Below are 23,221 nucleotides of genomic sequence, written 5' to 3' on the forward strand. Positions count from 1 at the left end.
AAGCAGCAGTCCTACTAACAGCATGGGGTGCTGTGTGTTACTTACCCGCACCACTCCTGTATACAGCACCAGGTTTCCACTGCTTTCCAGGACCAGCATAGTGTCTATCTTCTTGGGAAAAAAAAAAAGCAAAAAAATTTTTTTTCCAATTGTGCAAATTATTAAAGTACAAAGACTTTCAACCTCTCAAGAAATGCATTTACCTCCACTGGCGCCGCATCCTTTGCCTGGATGTTGGTCACAGAGCCGAAGATGAGCTGCGTTTTATCATTACTCTCCTGAAACTTTACACATCTAAACATTCAAATTAAAAAACACAGTATTGATACATGCAACAAACCTGTACTTATACTTAACTCAAGGGTATTGGGCTGACTGTTAAATGCCCATTTCAGAAGGTTACTTACTATTGGGTTACTCACTATTTATATAAGTTACTTACTATTTATATAAGATCTTCAAATGACAAAAGTACAGAGACAGAACAGATTAGTGGCTGCCAGGGATTGGGGACAGTGGGAGGTGGGTGTGACGTGCATGCTTAGTCGCTCAGTCGTTCCAACTTTTTTCGACCCCATGGACTGTAGCCCACCAGGCTCCTCTGTCCATGGGATTTTCCAGGCCAAGAATACTGGAGTGAGCTACGATTTCCTCCTTCAGGGGATCTTTCCAACCCAGGGATCGAACCTCTGTCTCTTGCATCTCCTGTGGCAAGCGGATTCTTTACCAGTGAGCCACCTGGGAAGTCCAGGGTGTGATGTATGTGACTCTAAAGGGTAGCTAGCATGAGGGAGATCTTTGAGGTGATAAAGAAGTTCAGAATTTCAACTGTGGTGTCTGCAGACGTCTACACGTGAGAAAACTTCATTGAATCACACACACGCACGCAAATGAGTACATGTAAACCTGATGGTTTGAACAAGGTCTGTGGACTGTACTGATGTCAATTTCCTTGCTTTGGTAATGCACTGTAGTTATGTAAGATGTTACCTTTGGGGAAACAAGTACTACATTACAACTTCCTATGATCTGTAACAATTTCAAAATTAAAGGGTCAATACATTGGCAAATATATGAATACATATTTCACCTAAGAAGATAAACAAATGGCTAATAAGCACTTTAGAAGATGCTCGACATCACAAGTCATCAGAGAAATGCAAATTCCCTTCAAACACACCAGAATGGCTACAATCAAAAGAAAATAACAATATCAAATGTTGTCAAGGATGAAAAATTGGAACACTCAAAAATGGCTGGGCGGAATGTAAAATGGTGCAATTTAGCTGGAAAACAAATTTAGCAATTTCTTTAAAAGCTGACAGTGAGTCCTCTTTCCAGAATCTTTCCGTGCCGCCAGAAAGGTCCACATGAATGTCCTGGCTGAAGTTCTCAGGAGTACCAACAGTGCTGAAAAGAGAGGCAAACGCCAGGTCCTTGTGAGGCCATGCGCCAAAGTCATCGTCAGGTTTCTAACTGTGATGACGAAGCATGGTTACATTGGCGAATTCGAAATCACTGATGATCACAGGGCTGGGCAAACTGCTGTGAACCTCACAGGCAGGCTAAGTAAGTGTGGAGTGATCGGCCCCAGATTTGATGTGCAACTCAAAGATCTATAAAAATGGCAGAATAACCTGCTCCCATCCCGTCAGTTTGGTTTCACTGTACTGACAACCTCAGCTGGCATCATGGACCATGAGGAAGTGACGAAAACACACAGGAGGGAAAATCCTTGGATTCTTTTTCCAGGGATGTAATACATATAAATAAAATGCCTCAGAGGACCAAAAAAAAAGCTGACAATGAATTTATCATTTGATCCACTCCTAGTTATCTACCTATCTATGTACATGAATCACGTATGTCCACACAAAGACTTTGGCTCCAATGATCACAGTGCTATAACTCACAATGGTCAAGAGTAGAAACAAACCAAATGTCCATCAACCAATGAACAAAATGTGGTACGTTTATATAATACTACACAGTAAGAGGAATAATGTTTATACATGTTACAACGTGGTAGGTCCTAAAAAACACGCCAAGTGAAAGAAGGTGGTAGACACAAAAAACTATCTGTTGTATGATTCTGTTTATATAAAATATCCAGAAAAGGCAAATTTTCAGGGGCAGAAAGTCTATATTCTGGTGGTCTGAGGTTGGGAATGGGAACACAGACTGACTGAAGTCAAGCACAAAAGATCTTTCAAAAGTGATAGAGGACGTTTTAAAATTGGATTGTGGCGATGTTGCACAATTGTAAATTTACTAAAAATCACTTAATTATACACTTAAAACATGTTAATTTTATGGTATATAAATTAGTTCAATAAAGTTATTATGCCCCACCAAAAAAAAAAGAGAAAGAGAAAAAAGAAAAGAAAGACCAGCCCTAGAGACAGAAGCACAGGTTCAATCCCTGGGTCAGGAAGATCCCCTGGAGAAGGAAATGGCAACCCACTCCAGTACTCTTTTTTTTTTTTTCATTACTCCAGTATTCTTAACTGGAGAATTCCATGGACAGAGTAGCCTGGCAGCCAACAGTCCAGACAGTCACAAAGAGTCAGACACAACTAAGCAACTAAGCCCTAAACACAGATTTATTTACACTGATTAAACGAGAAACATAAACACACTTACCGTAACTGGAGCTCGGACTCCACTAAATAGCACAAGAACTTCTGCCCACATAGGTCAGATGTAATAAAGACTTTAGAGGCCTGTGAATTTTTCTTCCTGTAATAGATATATTAATAAAGAAAATGGTGGCACTGGCTTAAAAATCTACCTCAGATATTAATAAGTTTTTGAAAATACAAGAAATACTAATTGGGCCAAGCAATAACCTTGAAGACACAAAAGCACTTCTAAGAACTGAACATTATCTCTAAGATTCCTCTCAGCTCTGATTCTGAGTCCACTGCATAGCTTTTTGGGGGAAAATTACAATAAATGTAACCATTACCTACAGACTTTTTAATTCTACATTATGCTAGTTGTCTACTGCCAAAGTAATGCAAACTTGAATTCCTATCTCTTACAAGGTCTAAGGTGTCAGACTTTTTATAATATGACCTCTCCAATCTATCCTTATTCTCTAAGATTAGGTTCCACTTCACCTCTCTTTTTTTAAACCATACCCAAAATTCTCTATTCTCAAAAGTTTCTTTGCAGAGTGGTGCAGAGGACTGAAACTGTAAATTAAGCATCTGCAATATATCCAACTTAACAATGAAGTATTTAAGGAGAAATGACTTTTTTTTTCTTTTAGTGACAGTATTTTCTTTCCATCTACTTATTTTTTAAAATTTGGGGCCATACAATGCAGCACATAGGATCTTAGTTCCCTGACTAGGGATCGAACCTTGACCCCAGCCCCCACCCCACATTGGCAGCATGCAGTCTTAACCACTGGATCACCAGGGAAGTCCCAAGACAAATGATTTTTAAATACAGGGAATTTTTATGTTATATATAAGGAACAAAACTAGAGCCTACTTCAACCCTGTACTCACATCTTCACTTTCCTCCAGTATCACTGACCCGCTGGCCTAAGAGCACGGGTATGGCCTCCATCTCACTGGAGCCCCAGTGCAGCCTATCTGACAGTCATCACCTTCTTTCTCCCCAGGGCCAGTCTCTCCTCCTGAGCTCCCGTCTGGTTTCTTGTTCCATCAATCACTTCCTCTTCCCCGTATTTTCAATGCTCTCCTGCTCTGGGTATGTAATCTTTGCAGCCTACTCTCTCATGTTAAAATGAGTCTTTAAATACAAAGATGTACTAAAACATCAGATTATATGAGGGACTTACTGGTCGCTTAGCTAACTGTAAAAACGGTAGAACGGTTAAGTTAAAAAGTGTCCTTTCTTTCTAGAGAAACACAGAGGTATTTAGGGGCAAAGAGGAAGATGATTTCTCTAACATAGTTCAGGAAGAACGAAACTCTCCCCGGACCCTGAGATGCCCTCTAGCTAGTTTTGGATCCTCATTCCCATTCAAAGGACTCCGTGGACAGTCTGTGTATCCATGTTCACCCCTTCAGTCCCCACTGACTTTTTCCACCCCATTCCACTACACCCTACCCCACCCAAGGTGCTCTGGACAGGTCACCAGGGAACTCACTGCCAGCAGGGACTGCCTCGCTGAGCCCACCTCTCACTGCCACACTTTACTGGTGACGAAAATGACACCTTCATCTCAAAAGTCTCCTTTCTCATGTTCCATGACTTGTCCTGCTGCTTCCCCCGCCTGACCTCCCTTGCTCTGTCTTGTCTGCAGCAACTTTCCCTCTTTTCACCAACCTCATCCCCAAACGTTAAGGTCCCAGGACTTTAGTCCCTAGCCCTTTTTGACTCTACACAGCCTGGTTGTAACTATTCAGATCACAGACTGGCAATCTAATGAATGTTAAACCCTCTCCTAAAGAAAAGGCCTAGACACCACATGTACCTTTGATTACTATCTTTGATCCCAGAGGGTTCCTAGAACCCCTGTTCATCCACAGGCCCTCCAGGAACCCCAGGAACCGAACCTCTACACACTCCATACATTCCAATCCACCTCAGTCACCACTGTTAAGTGACTGCTCTTCCCCCTGTACTTATGACCACACATACAGCACCTCCTTACAGTTTTCACGAGACAGAACAGCCCAAACGGCTCTCTCTCTCCACCTCCTCTTTCTCAGTCTCTTCCCCTTCTCCTACATAAACAAGCTGACAGTATTTTTAACTCCTGGAACATACCACACATTCACACTTCCTAACTTTTCTCCTGATCCCTTCTACCTACTGTGTCCTGTCCACTTACCCACCCAGAAAACACCCAGCTGTCTTCTCAAAGCCCTGTCTGAAGATCTGCAGCGCCACCACCCTCCAGCTGTCTCTTTTTGAGGACAGCAACAGTGACCTGTTTGCTGATAAACCACAGCCACTAACACACACACTGGCACTGACTGAATGAATGCTTAAAGAGAACATAAAGGGAGGAAGGTCATGTAGAACGGAGGTCTAAGTGGTGTTTCACAGAAGAACAGCTGATACTCAACTAACAAAGACAAAACTTAAGAAAAATGCTATAAAACCCCAAGTTGCCTAAACTACACAAATTAACTGTTTTGCCCTAAATCAGCAAACATTTCAAATGGGAGAGATTACTATTAAAAGTTAAGGAAGAAATAGGAAATGACAAAAGTATATTTTCATGATCATATTAATATCACTAATATTCTCTACTGAAACTGAGGTAGCCTTTAATAGATATTTCTATGCATTTTTGTAAGTATTTGTAACTGCTTATAAGCAAGAAGCTTTACACAGAATATCAAGTATTTTCTAAAACTTTTAGCATCATTTTTCTTTCAATATGAAAATATATACTCCAAACCTCAGGCGAGGAACTGTTTCTGTCCATAAGTGGTCGATACAAAGTTCCGGAACAATGGGCTCTGTTTCTGGTGCAAGAAAGGAGCCATTAGAATTACTACTTGGAGAATGAGAAAAGCTGTGTCTCTTTGGAGACTGACTGTGGCTTGAAAGGCTGAACCTCTGCACCCCTGAAAAAGAGTACACTCCCAAGGCAGGAGAATGAGCACGGCTGCAAAACAGAGAAGAGGGCACCACAGTTAGTAACGCGGGCCGACACCACACACGGTCCAACAGGGCTTCCAAACCCTGTGTGTTCAAGCGGACACTCAAGGCAGAAGCCCAGTCGGAATACAACTGAAAAAGAACAGCTACTTCAATGGTTTGTTAACATGCTCCATTATACTCTAAATATTTAGAACTCCTGCTGGAATAATGCTTTTTTTAACTGAAAATCGGTTCATCTTCTGCCTCAGAAAAGGAATTGCTTAAATTATTCAAAAAAGTCTAAACTATGTTCTTAGGTACTCAGACATACACATATGAACAAAACCCAGATTATGCAGATACTAATAAAAACAAAAGCTAAAGCAAACTAAGACAAAAGAAAATAGTACCAAAATATCTCAGGAATTAATATTCACCAAACTGCTGCCAAGCAGTGGTAAGAATGCGGCACTCGTAACAAGAATTGGCAGCTTCTAAATATGACTCACTGGCAAGGCAACACAGCAGGCCTGGAATCTTGGTAAAAATAGCTCAATGGGCATACTGCTTTTTTTTCTAAAAGGTTCTCAGGAGCTGTCAGGAAAAATTTTAAATCCTTCCAATCACAACAGAAAGTTTAAAAAGAAGGTATCTTTTAAAACAAGGAAACACGTCCACACTGAAGTCCCACCTGAGAGCTGCCATGTTGGAAATGGAAGGTGAACGGGAGTGCAGGCTGGGTGAGGAGGCGGAGCGGCTCTGGCTGTGGATGGAGGAGTAGTTCTGGAAGGGGGAAGCCACGGGAGAGTCGCCCTTGGAGAGGCTTCTGAGGTGTGCTGTGAGCGAGCTGCTAGTAGCCACGTTCTGGGGGGTGCCCCCCTGTTCAGAGAACTTTAAAACAACATTCCCTTCCTTAAGTCAAAATGAAGGGGGACGGGGAGATAATAATCAGATTAGAAGGGCAATTTCCTTGCAGGGTAGTTGCCAGTTATTAAAGACATAACATTTTTTTTTCCTAAGATACTCAATTTATTTCACAAGTGAGTCTTCTAAAAACATACAAACAAATATTATATATTAACACATATATATGGAGTCTAGAAAGGTGGTATGGTGCTGGTGAGTCTTATGTGCAGGGCAGCAGTGGAAACGCAGGCATAGAGAACAGACTTGTGGACACGGGATAGGGGAAGCAGAGGGTGGACGAATGGAGAGAGCAGCATGGAAGCACACACACGGCCATATGTCAGACAGACAGCCCGTGGGAACTTGCTGTCTGACTCAGGAGCTCAGACTGGGGCTCTGTGACGACCTAGCGGGGTGGGATGGGGCGGGAGGGGGGAGGGAGGGTCAAGAGGGAGGGGATGCATATACACCTATGACTGATTCATACTGATGTATGGCAGAAACCAAGAGAATACTGTAAAGCAATTATCCTCCAATTAAAACTAAACAAATTTTTAAAATAATTTTTAATGAGCAGCAAAAAAAAAAAAAAAAGAGCAAGTTTTCAGTATTAACTATCTTTTTCTGTTAAGAAGTGACTTGCCTTCACCCTTACCTCTGTTTTGACTCTCCGGAGAGCCCACACAGAATGCAGACCTTGAACAGTGTCATAGGTCATGACAATGGAGGGATCGGTGTGGAGAAAGACAATTTTCATTGCATGATCTACAACATACTGCACCCGTGATGAACCAAAAAGACCTTAAAGATAAAACAGAAATGATCAAGTATAGGACAATGGGCTTCACAAGACTGTTGTTTATGAAGTGACTTCTTGCAATTCCTAAAGACACAGAAAAATCAAGGTAATTAAGGCATAAAATCCATTAATATATTAATATGACATAATTAACTCTCCATTTTTAATACATTTACTTTGGGCATCAATTTCTTCAAACATATTAAAGATGACAATGTTATGAGCTTTTATATCACACACATGTACTTAAATGTTAATGAATTTAAGCCATTAAACTCATCAACCACAGGTAAAAGGTCCATGATTCCTTTAATAACTGACTTATTCATAAATTTCAATCAACTATTCTGCCAAATTTGACTTCCTTAGTGGTTCTTTTCTTCTGTATGAAGTCTGTCCTCTATGGTAACCATTCAAACAGTGCTAAACAACACACTACTGTTTCTGGTTTACTGGGAAGACATGCAAAAATAAGTTTTTTCCTAGTGAATTCAGCTTTTACATCTATAGTAGCACAAACAAGTTTATATATCCTTATTAGACAGTTTCCAAAATGTTTTCCTCTCGGTTAAAATATTTAAAAATTTTTAAAGAATTGGGTTATAAAATTAAAAAGTACATTACAAAGAAAGAAAAATCACTCATAATTCCACTCAAAATAACTATTACTAAAATATTTAGGAGCATTCCTCCTAGTTTTGTTTTCCTATACAAACACATTTTTTGTTTTTACAAAATGAGAATCATATTGCATTTAGTTTTGTACCTTACTTAACATGAATAAGCAATTCCTGAGATTATTAAATATTATTCAAAAACATGATCAATAATGGCTGCATATCATTCAACCATATGCTCTGACATGTGTGCTTAGGTTGTTTGTAGCTGTTAGCAGTATTATATAGAATTATCAACAAACTTTTTCTGTATAAGGCCAAAGAGTAAATAGTTTAGGCACTGCAGACCACAAACTGACTCTGTCACGTAATTTGTTTCACTTTTTCCTACAACCTTTTAAAAAGGTTGAAACCACTCTTAGCTCGGAAGGCTTAGGAAAATAAGCTGGATTTGTCTGTAGTTTGGCAAGCCCTGATAGAGAAGATAAAAATCTCAGTGGTATTTCAGAATACATACTTGGGACTGTGTCCTTAGTAAAACTGGTTAAAGAACGTAGGTTTTTTTTTTTTAGCCTTCAAGTATCATTATTGTTATTAACCTATGTTTGGTCACATGTAAAATTTTAAAATAAGCATCTAGAAGTACCTCTAGAAAATATTAAAGAATTGAGTCCCAGAAAATTATGATATTATGAGCAGGGTAAGTAAAATATTAAAATTTACACCGTAAAGGTCTAAGGCCCTCCATTTCTTGTTTCCAGAAAAAAGAAGTTTTAGTTTATCTAAGTGCTGTTCATCTATTATTAATTACTGAGAAACAGAGTACAGAGTCATCCACAGGTAAGTTAGAGAATCTGTCAGTGTTCCCAGCTCTATTTTCACTAAAAGAAAAGTTGTTTAAAGTTAATACCAGGACAGTCAATGAACTAATTCATGTGAATTATTTTCATAATTAAAGTTATCTTTTAATGCTTAAATTATTTTATCTTTATAAAACAAATCAAATTTTTATAACCTCCTTTATTTCCTCCCCACTCCCAAACTCTAATAAGAGTCTACGTAAAAGAATTGATAAAAACACACTTACTTGCAGACTTGCAGACAAGAGGCGTGATTTCGTCCAGCGGGTGCAACATGCTGAACAGAGTGGGTAAGGGCTCCCTAGTGGGGACAGAGGAGCACCAGTCACTGACCTGAGCGCGACCCCTCAGCTCTGACACGCTGCTGGGGGTCTCCCTCATGCAGAGTGAGTCTGCACACACACTCAGCACACACTCATTCCGCCCAGGGAGGACCCACAGCAGAGTCACCACCTCACAGGACCAACCGAGAGAGGGGCGCAGGCCAGCCACTGTTTAAATACACTGTTCTTAGTGGCACTGTGTCTCTGACAGCTAGGAAAGAAATGTAGTCCCCTAGACCTATTTATTAAGGAGTGTACTTTAAAAAAGGAAGAAGAATAAATGCTTCAGGTAAATTAAATGGCTGCTTTTTAAAGAGTGACTGAAAAAAAAGGAAAAAAACAGACCTCCTATCTGAACACAGAAAGAGATCAAAATCTGTAAGCAATCTTCTTCAAACTTAGTATCTACTCCTTGCACCATACTGACAGATACTGTATGTTCCTGCCCTTTCGCAAGCTGACAGCTCATTAGGGAGACAAGCTAATTACCACATTACCACTTATTACACACCTAAGACTATGAAGCTCTATGTCAAAGATTATATACATTAGCTCATTAAAACTCTGCATAAAACCTAACAAGTAAAGACAGTATTCTTCCTTTTTGTTTGTTTGGTTTGTTTGGTTTTTGAGTGTTGTTCCTTTAACAGGTAAGGAAACTAATGCCAAAGCTAATGATTTGCCCAAAGTAACACGATGGAAAAAAATGGCAGAGCTAAGAACTGAGTCTTACTGTCTTTAAGCCAAGAGTTTGCTCAGTTTTACTACCTGGGGGAAAAAAGCTGTAGATAATTACGTGCCAGAGAAGTACCAATAGAACTCGTAAGTATACAATGATGAGATGAGAGAAAAAGGCATCTATCTGCACTGACAGCACGGAAATTATCATCATCCCAAACTTTTGGGTAAGCAATTTTACCTAAGAACGGACAGAAAAAGCCCAAGGAATCATATTCTGACCTGCATACCTGGGTGGGCCTGGAGGAACCTCACATGAAGAGTTGCTTCGTTCAAACAGCAATCCATACTTGGTGGGCCAGACATTTGCAACCTATTTGGTAAAAGGGTGAGGAAAAACAGAAGTAAAAGAAACTATTCTTTATAACATGTTTTTATAAAACAATATAGAACATTAGATTTTTCTTCCAATTTAATAAGAGTTTTGCAGACTAACAATCTGTAATTCTAACAAGGAAATCTAAGAGAAAATCAAATATAAGGAAGAGAAGTTTGATCTAATATTCCCACCAGTGGCTAATATCAGTATCAAAGTGACAATGTGATTCAAGTGTAACGACTGCCCCGGAAACCCAATCCGCCGCCGGCTCCGACCTGGCGCCCGCCTCGGCCGGTCACGTGGCGCCCACATGGCCGCGCCCGGGGGACTCGAGCGGAGCGTGGCGTGAGCCCTTGCGGGGCCGGGGGAGACCCGCCCAGGCCGCGGCTACACGGAGGCGAGCGTAAGGCTCAAGAGGAAAAATCATGAACCAGATGGTACTGTCATCAAGGAGAACTTAATTGATATCATAGCCAGAAAAATTAACCAACTCCCAGAAGCAGAAAGGAATCTGCCTGAAAATGGATCAACATATGTTGGACTTAATGCTGTCTCTGTGGCCTAATAGCAAATAGTCTTTTTCGACACATCTTATATGTGTCACAGGCTCATATAGCGCTGGCTTACCAATGGCAGTGATCCCATTTTTGACAGCAAATGTATCTTATAAAGGTTTTGTAAGTTTACCTTTGAATACAGGTGATCTGCATTGTGAAACCTGCACCGTAACAGGAGGTGGATTGGTTGGTCTTGTTCTCGCTGGCCTGTACCCTGTTTTTTTGGCTATCCCTGTGAATGGTGGCCTAGCAGCTAGATATAATTCAGCCCTGCTACCAGAGAAAGGAAACATCTTCAACTACTGGATTAGGATTTCTAAGCCTGTGTTTAGAAAGATGTTATTTCCCATTTTGCTCCAGACTGGGTTTGCTGCATACCTTGGGTCTAGACAATATAAACTACTTATAAAGGCTCTTCAGTTACCAGAACCTGGCCTAGAAAGTGAGTGATTGTTAAGCAAATCTGTACACAAAAATAAAACTATAAAAATAACCTATATCTAATTATGAATAAACAGAGACTTGTACATAAGGTAAAAAAATAAAAATTAAAAAAAAATAAAGTGTTAACGACTGCACTAGGGCATGAAAAAAGACGATGAGAAACAGGAAAAAAACTAATATTGCTCAAGTGGTTGAGTATAACCAAAGTGATTTCTTACATATGTCACTTAAACTGAAAAAAAAAAAATTCCCAGAAAAGATATCATAATTCACTTCACTAGATAATTTACTTTTTAGGCAAAGGATGGAAATGGCAAGCAATTACAGCTGCTAAACTTTAGCTATTTTATTTCAGTAAAAATAACATTTGAATTACACAATGTGAGAGTAGCAGTACCTCTGAAATCAATTAATTCAAGAAAAATCTCCAATAAAACACAAAAAGATTGAAACACTCAAACTTACCTGAAAAGGTAAAGAAGCTATGTAATCCTTTCCTTCTATGCTATGCATGTTGATACATGAGCTTTGCAATATACATATACATTTTTCCACTTCATCACTACCTGAAAAGGGAGTACGATATATGCACGTTTTTTCAAAAAAGATTCCCAAATACAAGTTACAATTCCCAATAGCACAAATTCTTTAATGAACAACATAAAAATGCTCAAGCTAAGCCACTATTATTAGTGGCTACTTATTTTGACTGAACAAAAAAAATAAGATAAACATTTGGAATCATAAGATCAAATAAAATTTCAAAAAGAAACTTACTGTAGTCCTTATCAGACTTATCCTGTGATATAATGAAGTCACACCACAATGCCTAAAATCAAAACAAAATGCTTACTTAAGAAAATGGTATCTAAATAATAACCTATTAATTAATATCTAAATAACAGTGTCACCTACATAACTGTCCCACCTTATCAGCTCAACACATACATATGGGAATGAGGAAAAATAAGATAAAATTAGACTAATGGTAACTATTTTAAGATAAACTATGTCTGCTAATAAGTTTTATGAAAAGAAAAGGGAAGACAGAAATCAACAAACCTACTAGATAGAAGCTTTGAAGCAAAAGTGAATTCAAATAGAGATTCAACCTATAGTAAATCCTATATCCTATACAAAGCTACAGATTATCGTAAAAGATGAAAACTGCCAAGCTATTTCATAATCTCCAGACTCACCTAATGATCTTATCCCTCTTTGACACACCTAGAAATCTGTCCTTAAATGCTCCTTTTACAAATGTGTGTGTGCGCGTGTGTGTGTTTGTGTACACGTACGTATATAGCAGGAAAACTTTTAAAAACCATTAAACTTTAACTGGCATGCTTGACAATCACACTGAAATTATCTAAAGGCATTTTCATGTGCCTTTTTAATTATGGTAAAACATACATAACATAAAATTTATCATTTTAACCATTCTTCAGTGGCATTAAATACATTTACAATGTTACATGGGGAGAAAATTATCAAAAAGATCACTGACTTCAGCACTCCTCTACAGAAATGCTTTTACACATCGTCTAAAATTTGGGAATAATTCACTTTACCCTTTCTAATAAATTGTTATAAGAGTACAACACTCAGCATAAAATAGTTAACAGGGAAAAAAAGCAGTGTCGAGATATGATTTCAGTGTTTACAAATGAGGAACTTCACATGAATAAACAGCCTCTGAAACCTTCTGTCAATAGGCTAACAATTAAGTCAACTACCAAAAATGCTTTCATTTTCCCTTCAACTTGATATCCTAAAATCTTTCAGTAAGAAAAGCTGGAACAGTACAGTAAACATTTGTCTCACCTAAATCTGATGGTTATTACTAACCTTTGGTATATCTGTTTATGTGTGCATTCCTATACATAAGGATGTGGGAGGAAAAGAAAGGACGTGGGGAGTGGGGAGGTGCTGTTTGAAAATTGCACTCATCATCACTTCACCCCTAAACCCGTCATCATGTATTTCCACCTCATCATCTATTTCCTAGAACTGAAGACATACTCCTATTAAACCTATAGGTTTAACCTACAAACTGTCATACCACTTGAGGAAAAAAATATAATTTTCTACTAGCACCTGATATCCAGTCCATTTTCAGATTTTCTCAAGAATGTCTTTTTTTTAATATAAATTTCTTTATTTTAATTGGAGGCTAATTACTTTACAATATTGTAGTGGTTTTGCCATATATTGACATGGATCCGCAACGGGTGTACACGTGTTCCCCATCCTGAACCCCGATCCCACCTCCCTCCCCATCCCATCCCTCAGGGTCATCCCAGTGCACCAGCCTCAGCTGGTTCTCAAACCAAGATTCAAAGTTCACTTAACGGCATTCAAAAAATACTGCATTTGGTGATGTCCTTTTAGCCTCTTCTAGTCTAGAACAGCCCCCATCTTTCTTTCCTGCTCCTTGACTAACTTTTTAAAGAGGCCAGGATGTAGACTGTTCCATATTCTGAATTCATACAATTGTTTTCTTGTAGTGTTTTTTTTCCTTCTATTTTTTATAATGGAAAATTTCAAATACAAAGTAAACAGAGTAACAATGAATACTCATTAGCCAGCTTCAATAATTATCAACCTCTGGCCATTCTTGTTTCATCTATACCTCCAACCCACTCCTCATCTCACGATACTTTAAAATTTTACCCTCTAGTCCCCATACTCTCTATAACTGGAAGGCTGCATTAGATGCTCACATTATATAATCTTGGGAAGAACTGAGAGGATGACAACATACACTGCATTATAGCTGCAGTATAGTATTCCTTTGTCCCACTATTAATGATAGCAAAGAATCATCTGGTGGAAATGGAGACCAACAGATATCTCTAAAATAGAGATACATCTGTTCCTTTATATTAGCAAGTAACCCACAGAGTAATACCCTGGTGCACGGTAATGTCTTTTCACCCAAGAGTGTTACTATTCATTAACAATCCTTTTCTGAATCAATTATTACACTGGAGGTTACAAAATGATGATTTCTTTTTTAACTCTATCCTTCTATTTTTATTAGTTGGCATTCTTCCACAAATAAGGGAGAAAAACTGCATGTCTTCCTAAAAAGGAAGGGCAAATACTTAATTCCTTCTCTTTAATTACCAATTTTCAGAACAGACATAGGTGCAATATCTAACTGCAACGAAAGCAACTAGGGTTTTCTCTCTCCGATTATCACTAGGAAGTAGGTATTATTGAATACCTGCAATCAATTATAATCATCATGTGTTAAAGTATTCTTTGTACCCTCAATGTCTTAGAAATTTTTAGAGAATAATGAATCTAATCACTCAAGAACAGTGTTTAAATACTCATTAAACTGACAAGTTCAGTTCAGTCCCTCAGTTGTATCTGACTCTTTGCTACCCCGTGGACTGCAGCACGTGAAAAAGGATAGTGGAAAAAAACTGACTGACAAAGGATAGTGTAAAAAAAATGTGATGATATAGAAAACAAATAAAACTTAAAATGTACACCCAGCTGCTGGGATCATTGTGCTGTTTTTATTATTTCTGTTAAATTTTAGGACAAAAATTGTTAAGTATTAAATAATCAAATGCTAAAATTCAAATCAACTCACCTGTTGAACAGGACTGTCAACTGTAAATGCCTTATAAACAGCCAATGCCTGGCTTTTACTTCCTTTGCTCCAGATAACCATGTTTCCAGCCATGTAGAGTTCCTCATCATAATCCACTTCTTCTCCGATTTCACTGACACCTTTCCTTAACTGCCAGCTCTCCTTAAAACATAATACATGCAAGACATGTTTAAGCACTTTTTCAACAGTATGGAGCAAGAATTACTAATTAAATCAAATAATTATCCAGATACAAGTCTCCTACTCTCTCTTTGCCTGTGGAGTAAGACACACTCCAAGCCCAACTTTTAGAAACTGATTAACAAAGTAGGGTGTCTGGGTATGTGCATTATATATCTTATAGGATGTTTCATGTTATACTATCATATTATTTCTCCAAAACATAAACATGTCTGCAGACCCCATGTCTGCAGATCCCCAAATGAAACCAACATGCTGGGGGAAACTAAAAAGGTATATTAAGTGTAGGGAGAAGTGATGGAGAGGGGCAGTGAGGTGCACGTGGGAATCACTGGGGCAGTTTATTCACAGGGCAGATTTCCCTGCTTCACAGCTACATTCAACTTCTGTCCCTGGGCCCACTCATTAAAATTAAACAGGAGAAAGAAAGGTTTAGATTTCTAACTACATAGACTTTCCTCTCCCTGAGATTGTGGTATCCTAAGTGGAATAAGGTGGGAAGACTGATTTTCTGACACATGCTAACGTCTCATTCCCCTATTTAAGAACTACTATATCTAGTTATGTGGCTTTTTTTTCTTTTTTTAGCCTCTAGAAACATGTAAGTTTTATTCTGGAGCAGGGATCATGTCTAACTCTACCATCTAATCAAACAACATGATATCTGGTCCCCACATACTAAGTGAAGAGAAAGAGGTTTAGAATGGGCCATAATCATAATACTTACTATAAAACCATGAGTTCCATGTCTAAATAAATGGTTATGACACCATAATACAATGAAGTCATTACGTTAGTCTTGACTGAAATTACCAAATTTCAGTAGTGGTTAAGCCACTACCCTAGAAATACCATTATACTCCTTTCTCAGTTGCAGGTAGTCTTAAATTACAAGTAGATCACAACATTCTATGTTTCAAAAATATTATGGGAAAGAAACTTAATGGAACCTTCTGTTTCTCATGGATGGTAACCTCCTGAAGGGATCCCACCAGGCCAGCAGCACCATCAGAAGACCATAACTCGGAGGCGGGCTGAAGCTGGCGAAGCTGGAGGTTCAAAGCATTAGGGTGGTGCTTGCAGTGGTCTCGACCAAATGGAACAAATTCCTGCAAATCCCCGGCTGCAATCATTGTTGCCCTTTCTTCATAGAAGTTCGACATGGGTTCCAAATATCAACATTATTTCTGTATGAATTCAAATACATTGTAGTCAGCTTCTGGAGTCAAAACCAGAATAAAATGTCATAAAAGTTTACAGAAGCATCATTAATCCTTAGATGAGTGTCAAATAATCCTATTATATTGTAAGTGTACAAGTAATTAATAACATCAAAGGTCGTTCCAGATCTGACTCTCAGATGGTTAGTTATCGGCACATTTCAGTTGGACCAACAGAAGGTTAGCACTGAAGGAAACCACCAGGTTGAAATGAGCACTATGTCCCACAACATCTTTCCCATGTTTCACACTACTACACACTAGCTTTTCCACATTTCACATATGAAGCATTCAGACAAGCTGCACTTTATGGTCCCATGACTGCCCCGCTTCTTAACATTAAAGGTCATGTCTGTTCATTTCCGCTGAAACCTAATTTGAAAAACACATTTCAAGGATCACTGGCATGTTGGAATGAAACAAACCAAAAAACCCAAAAACCTCATATTACTTCTAATTCATCGTAAGTTGAACTACTCCTTTCAGCTGTCCAATCCACAGATGAAAGTGAAAGTCACTCAGTCCTGTTTGACTCTTTGCAACCCCACGGACTGTACAGTCCATGGAATTCTCCAGGTCAAAATATTGGAGCAGATAGCCATTCCCTTCTCCAGGGGATCTTCCCAACCCAGGGACCAAACCCAGATCTCTCGTACTGTAGGCGGATTCTTTACAGTCTGAGCCACCAGGGAAGACCGATCAATCCACAAAAGACCTAATAAACTGTCAAATGTCACCAGTAGTTATGACACCCCAGGCGACCAGAACATATAACTAAAATCAATTCCAATTTGAGGGCCAAACACAGGAAACCAAAGCATGAAGAACTCTGGCCATGGGATAGCCACACTTGTAGCAAATTTATGAGTCCTAGCTTTTAATTAATACAATCTATTTACAGTACAGCTCATCACTATAAAGATGTGGATGAGCTGTGGGTGGAAACATGCTCCTTTACTTCCAAAACATTTCTACATACAGTAACCGGCAGCCAGTAAAATTCACTGTATGATAATGGTAGATAAGGTAGATGCCAGTTTTCTCTCCAAGACAATACCTATCCTAAATATGGATTTTGTGGCATGTCTAAGCTGAAATCCTCAAACACATATAACAAAACCAACATTTAACCATGGTACCATAAACAGTGTTTGGAACAGCACTCACAATTAAAAGTTTAACTAAATTTGACATATCTCTCATCCCATCTGAGGTCTTTTTGGGTTTTTTTTTTCCTACACTATCTCAAAGCCCCTGTAATTCCTATGCAGCTCCTCCAGGGTCAAAGTTATTTTGCTGTGAGTTAAATGCTATTCCTGACACAACTGTATGTCATAATCAAAACATTTATTTTTCTCCGCTAAAATTCAGAACTGAGAAGACTAGAACTTGGGATATAACTGAAATAGTACCTTATAAAACTTACAAGAAAACAACAAAATTCATTTGGTCTTCCTATCAACAGAATAACAAACATTAAAGAACTGACTGGCGAGTTTATCCTACTTCAGTTGTGCAATTTTGGAACACTATTCTATTAAAACTTAGAAAATTACAAAACTATTAATTATAGAGTATTTTCACAGTACAATATTTTTGTACTATTTACGAGAACATATTTAATACTTTTGCAATCTCCCCAATTTTTTACGTGTTTTTACTTACCAGGGGGCAACATAAAGAGCTACAGACGAAAGTACTGTATTAAACTGATATGCTATGTATCAAGATATCAGCCTTGCTTAATAGCAACAAAAACTACCCTGCCAGAGGTAACCACAAAGTTGCTCCAAGAGTAAATTCGACTAAATTCAAGTGCACACACAAGACAACTTGAGAGTGCAAAAAAGCAGAGCTTCCCCCGACCCCTCTAGAGTCAGGTGAATCTATCAGGCTAAAAGCTTGAGCCTCAGAACTTGGTTTAAGAAGGGCAAGGGGCCGACCTAGAAGTTGAGACCCCCACATGGAAGCTGAGACCCCACATGGAAGCTGAGACCCCTTTCGCGCTGAGCTCAGGAAAGAAGCCGGCTCGGAGCGTAACAGGGAGATGGATGCATCCCCGGAAAGCCCAGTCCGCAAACTGGGGTCCCCATGGCTGCAGCGCGTGCTCAGGGCCCGTGCCGAGCTCCCAGCCCTCCCGATCAGGGAGCGGGTAGGCCTTGGGGCGAGTGTTAGCACTACGGGATACGCGACGAGCCACCAGGCGTGGCGGGCCCGGGACCACACCTGTGTGACTCGGGACGCGTCAGGCGCGGCGAGCCCCGGCTGCTCTCCGGAGGCGAGGGGACCGAGAGGGCCCAAGAGTAGCGGCGGGGATGGTCACGGCGACTCCTCGGCCACTGCAGCTTCTCATTCCCTCTCCCTCCCCTGTTCCGGAGGAAGACTGGGCGGCAGCTGCGGACACGACTGCTAACAACAGGAAGGCGTGCGGGAGAACCTCTCACCCGAGACGTTCAAATGGTCGCGTCCATCTTGACTTTCCCGTCGTGCCTCGCGCCGGGGTGGGGCTTCGGCAGGAGCTCGGCGAGCCCGCGGCTCTAGCGCCTGCGCAGTTGCGGGAAGGATGCGCGGAGCTGAAGTTGCTGGGTACTTGCATCTTCTTTTCCCCAAGGCTCTGTGGGTGAAGAATCCGCCTACAATGCAGGAAACACAGGAGATATGGGTTCGATCCCTAGCTCGGGAAGATCCCCTGGAGAAGGAAATGGCAACCCACTCCAGTATTCTTGCCTGGAAAATTCATGGACAGAGGAGTCTGGCAAGCTACAGGCCATGGGGTCGCAAAGAGTCGGATGCAACTGAACGACTAAGCACAGGCACCTTCTGTAGCGTAGCCGCTGTGACCCAAAGCAAGACTACCTCTGCTAGGGTCTGTACTTGAATAGGACCTTCCTGGGTCCAGATCTCCACTTCGTGTCAATTCCAACCTGACCTGCCTCCTAACTATGAATAAGAAGATTTTCTGGCCAGTTTCCCTCTCCTCTCCTGACCCCCAAATGGGAGGTATGTGCCTCCAGGCTTGAGGAAGGGTGGTGAATCTACTGATTTTTCCCTCTACCAGTGCACTTTAACCCTTCCGACGTCTGGACCCCTTGAAAAGTTGATGAAAAGTATGGTTGTTCAATCCTTCAGTCGTATCCAAATCTTGGCGACCCCACGGACTGCAGCACGCCCTGCTTCCCTATCCTTCATCTCCTGGAGCTTGCTCAAACTCATGTCCATTGAGTCGGTGATGCCATCCAACCATTTCGTCCTCTGTTATCCCCTTCTCCAGAGGTCCTCAATGAAAACATTGCTCCTAAAAAAAAAAAAAAAAAAGAAAGAAAACATTGCTCCTAATAATTGAGCTCCACAGAATTTCCCCAAGTGATTCGTAGGCCCAAGTTAAAAACCTCTGCTTTACCCCTTCCTCCCTGTCTGTGAAGTCAACTGTAAAATATCAGGCTTGTGAAAACAACAACTTTCTTGAGCTGTGTGGCCTTGCTAGGTTAAAAGGACTAATAGGCCTAAGAAGTAAAGTTCAAATACTTTATGCAGAAATATAAAGTTGCCTGAAACTTCTATGTCTTCCCTAAAATTCTCTACTTACAGTCTCCAGACACACCTTAACCTTGGAGCCTTGGTATATTGGTTCATTCTCATCTCTTTATTTAAAATGTTGACCTTTAGGGTTTGGTTCAAATGCCTTTTTTTCAGAAGGCTTTACTCCAACAGGGAGTCTCTGAGTGCCACCATCTCCTATTGTCCTGCCTCAACCACCACCACGGCCTGATGCTACATGGGCCCTATATTTCCACCAGCCCTGTGGTCCCCACCACCAGTCACAAGGCCTTCTCCCCTGGCTTCCCTGTGTCATCAGGCCAAGGTCACACTCCCTGGGGCACTGGATTCTCCTGCCACTGCCAGACTTGGAGGAGGTGCCTCCTCACTAGGTGTGTGAGTTGCCTTCTGAAGGGGATAAAGGCATAAACCCAGAAGTGTAGAGAGCGAATTTAGTGTGTTACCGTTGGTCACTCAGTCGTGCTCAACTCTTTGCAACCCCATAGGCTGTAGTCCCCCAGACTCCTCTGTCCTTGGGATTTCCCAGGCAAGAATACTGGAGCGGGTAGCCATTCCCTTCTCCAAGGGATCTTCCCCGCCCAGGGATCTGTGCAGGATCGAGTCTCCCGCACTGCAGGCAGATTCTTCACAGTCTGAGCCACCAGAGAGCAAATTTAGATCGAGGCAGATTTTGATCCACAGGAACAAGGCAGGTAGGAACCTAAGAAACGAATCCCCTTGCTTTCCCCTCTGCCAGACTATTCCACAGCGCGGTTTCTCTGCACAGCCTGCCAGGAGCCCTCCTTTGTGGCCGAGCAGGCACGCCTGCCCAGCGGTCAGCTGAGTTTCTGGCAGCAGCCAGTGCGGTGCTTCTTACCCGTCCCTGCTCCATTTCCCCTTGCCTTTGTCCTCTCTCTTGGGCTGAAGCATCAGCTCTCATCAAATCTGCCTCCAGCCCTAGTTTCTAGGGAACACAGCCCACAGAGGGTGTCCTGTGCTGCTTGTCGTCCGGGCTGTGAATACAGTCACTGAAAGGCTTCACCCGGCTCTCCCCCGAGTGTTCCCTCGTCTGCTCGTAAATTCTCCTCAAGATGCCTCTCCATGGCCTCAGCCTACGATGTTTCTCAGGACTAGAGTTTCCTAAAACACAGGACTTTCCATTTAATTTATTTTTGGATGGGAACGGTGCTTTAAAAAAAAAAAATTTAGTTCTTTCAAGGATTTTTTTTTTTTTTTTTGCTGCACCACATAGCATGCAGGATCTTAGTTCCCTGACTAGGGATGAACCCGTGTCCCCCAACAGTGAAAGTGCGGAGTCCTAACCACTGGACTGCCAGGGAAGTCACTAGAGGGACATCTTTAAACAGCACCATCCCTTTTCTGAGTCTGACAATTTTACTTCCCGTGTGGGTGGTTTATTGCTGTTGTTATTGTTGTTGTTGTTTTGCCTATAGAATGAATTTTCATGCCAAAGAGCTCCCGAAACCACAAGAAGAAATAGTTTTATTCCACTATCATGTTCACAATACTAAATGGTAACTTTTCCTTATACCGTTTTGCAATGACTATGGAAGCCATTGTTCTGGGAGAGCCTGGAATTAACCTGAGCTATTCAGCTAAAGTTTCTTCATGGCCCTGGCTCCTGGTCAGGGCATGAAGCCTACTCATTAGTAATGTTGATTTGTGGGATTGAGGAGGCTGAGAGAGATTTGTACCAGCTTGTCAGTGCTGTTTATTGGAAACAGTGAGATACAAGGACCTACTGTCCAACACAAGGAACTATATCCAATATCTTCTAATGATCTATAATGGAAAAAAATCTGAAAAAGTATATGTGTGTAGTTTGTGTATAACTGAATCACTGTGCAGTACATTTGAAACTAACACAACATTGTATATCAACTATAATTTTTAAAAAAATTTTTCAATAAAGAACAAAACAAAAAACAGTGAGTTACAGGATTTGCACATGGCCTCAGTGAGACCCCAGGGCTTCCCTGGTGGCTCAGATGGTAGACTCTGCCTGCAGTGAGGGAGACCTGGGTTCAATCCCTGGGTTGGAAGATCCCCTGGAGAAGGAAATGGCAACCCACTCCAGTATTCTTGCCTGTAAAATCCCATGGATAGAGGAGCCTGGCAGGCTATAGTTGATGGGGTGGAAGAGTTGGACACGACTGAGTGAATATGTCCATCCACCGGTGTGACCCCTAGAGGGCGCTGCTGTTGAAGCCAGTAATGCCTTGGGAGTATGCCTAGGTGACCCCTGACATATAAAAAATCCCCAGCTGAACTTCTCTTTGGGGCTCCCTGGTTCCGAAGAGTTCCCAGTGGTTCCTAATCCAAGAGAGGGAGTGCATCTGGCCACACATCTTCCAGAAAGGGTGGACAAAGGATCCTGTGCCTGGTCTCTCTAGAATCCTTACAGTAAAACAACCATTAACTGTGATGCATATTAACTTACTGCTGTTGTTATATTGTGTCCTGTTTCTGTAGCAAACTGTAGGAGTTGGATCTGGTGAGTCTTTTTAGCAACTGGATTCCTGTCTAACTGTCACTTAGTTATACCAGTACTCTTGCCTGGAAGATCCCATGGATGGAGGAGCCTGGTAGGCTGCAGCCCATGGGGTCGCTAAGAGTCAGACACGACTAAGCAACTTCTTTCACTTTTCACTTTAACTCATTGGAGAAGGAAATGGCAACCGACTCCAGTGTTCTTGCCTGGAGAATCCCAGAGATGGGGGAGCCTGGTGGGCTGATGTCTATGGGGTCGCACAGAGTCGGACACGACTGAAGTGACTTAGCAGCAGCAGCAGTTATACCAGCGCACTTATGTTCAATGCAGTATTCCAAATGGATTGCTTCACCTGACACATGGTCCCCCAAGAGTTTACACCTGTACTCCCAGCATGCTGTTCAGTACACTGAATGGAGGCTCTTCCATGCACCATCTACGTTGCCCAAGAAACTACCTGAGACTGGTGCTTCCCCTAAGGTGTGGGGTGTCCTGAGTGGACTTTCTTACAGGCACCATCTCAGTTCCCCAGCAAACTTCAAGAACTTGGCCCTTAAATGTATTTCCAACATGTTGCTCAGCACACGATATGGGGGAGAAGAAGTCAAGGGGCTCAGCCTCTGTCATGCTGCAATGTCATTTACGTATTAATAGTACTGAAACCACCAAAAATTATGACAGGGCTGGCATGAAGGGAGCACCAATGATGCAAATACTGAAATCTTCAAGGAACAAGAGGAGAGACCCAGGGGTCTGTAGTGACCTCAGCAGCCAGGTCTGATGATATGAGACTCTGGAAAGAAGGGCAGAGAATGGTCTTCAGGCATCAAGGAGAACACCACCTCTGGGCTCAGGGGTGTGAGTGCAGAAGGCAGGTTCAGCAAAGAAAAGCCAGGGTGCTGTGATGGGAGGACCATGGACTGGCTGCTGGACAAGTGAGAACCGAAGTGGTCCTTGACTGGCATTTGGGTCGATGAGACTGGGGCTTCCTGATGGAGATAGCATGC

At 41.2% G+C, this 23,221-nt stretch overlaps 1 protein-coding gene and 2 pseudogenes across 6 annotated transcripts in view; 2 read left to right on the forward strand and 1 right to left on the reverse strand.

Annotated features, from left to right (window-relative positions):
• Nucleotides 1-18,658, reverse strand: part of ANAPC1 (anaphase promoting complex subunit 1) — a 100,166-nt gene extending 81,508 nt beyond the window's left edge. For 5 of the 6 annotated variants that reach the window (XR_006343702.1, XM_043918781.1, XM_043918782.1 and 2 more), the window contains exons 1-13: nt 18,392-18,658; nt 15,896-16,132; nt 14,745-14,906; nt 11,915-11,966; nt 11,603-11,703; nt 10,048-10,130; nt 8,984-9,057; nt 7,136-7,281; nt 6,266-6,486; nt 5,390-5,599; nt 2,644-2,739; nt 204-294; nt 46-111 (exon numbers count right to left, since the gene is read on the reverse strand). Coding sequence is in view for 5 of the 6 variants with exons in the window: in XM_043918781.1 (XP_043774716.1) it covers nt 46-111; nt 204-294; nt 2,644-2,739; nt 5,390-5,599; nt 6,266-6,486; nt 7,136-7,281; nt 8,984-9,057; nt 10,048-10,130; nt 11,603-11,703; nt 11,915-11,966; nt 14,745-14,906; nt 15,896-16,108 (1,515 nt within the window). In the remaining variant the exon portion in view is untranslated. The remainder of the gene's footprint in view (nt 1-45; nt 112-203; nt 295-2,643; nt 2,740-5,389; nt 5,600-6,265; nt 6,487-7,135; nt 7,282-8,983; nt 9,058-10,047; nt 10,131-11,602; nt 11,704-11,914; nt 11,967-14,744; nt 14,907-15,895; nt 16,133-18,391) is intronic. The other variant, XM_043918783.1, reaches the window with a different exon arrangement.
• LOC122702547 lies at nt 1,371-1,773 on the forward strand (annotated as a pseudogene).
• LOC122702548 lies at nt 10,447-11,222 on the forward strand (annotated as a pseudogene).
• Nucleotides 18,659-23,221: the final 4,563 nt, after the last annotated feature.

Source organism: Cervus elaphus, chromosome 11 (assembly GCF_910594005.1).
Source record: "Cervus elaphus chromosome 11, mCerEla1.1, whole genome shotgun sequence".
Lineage (NCBI taxonomy): Eukaryota > Metazoa > Chordata > Mammalia > Artiodactyla > Cervidae > Cervus > Cervus elaphus.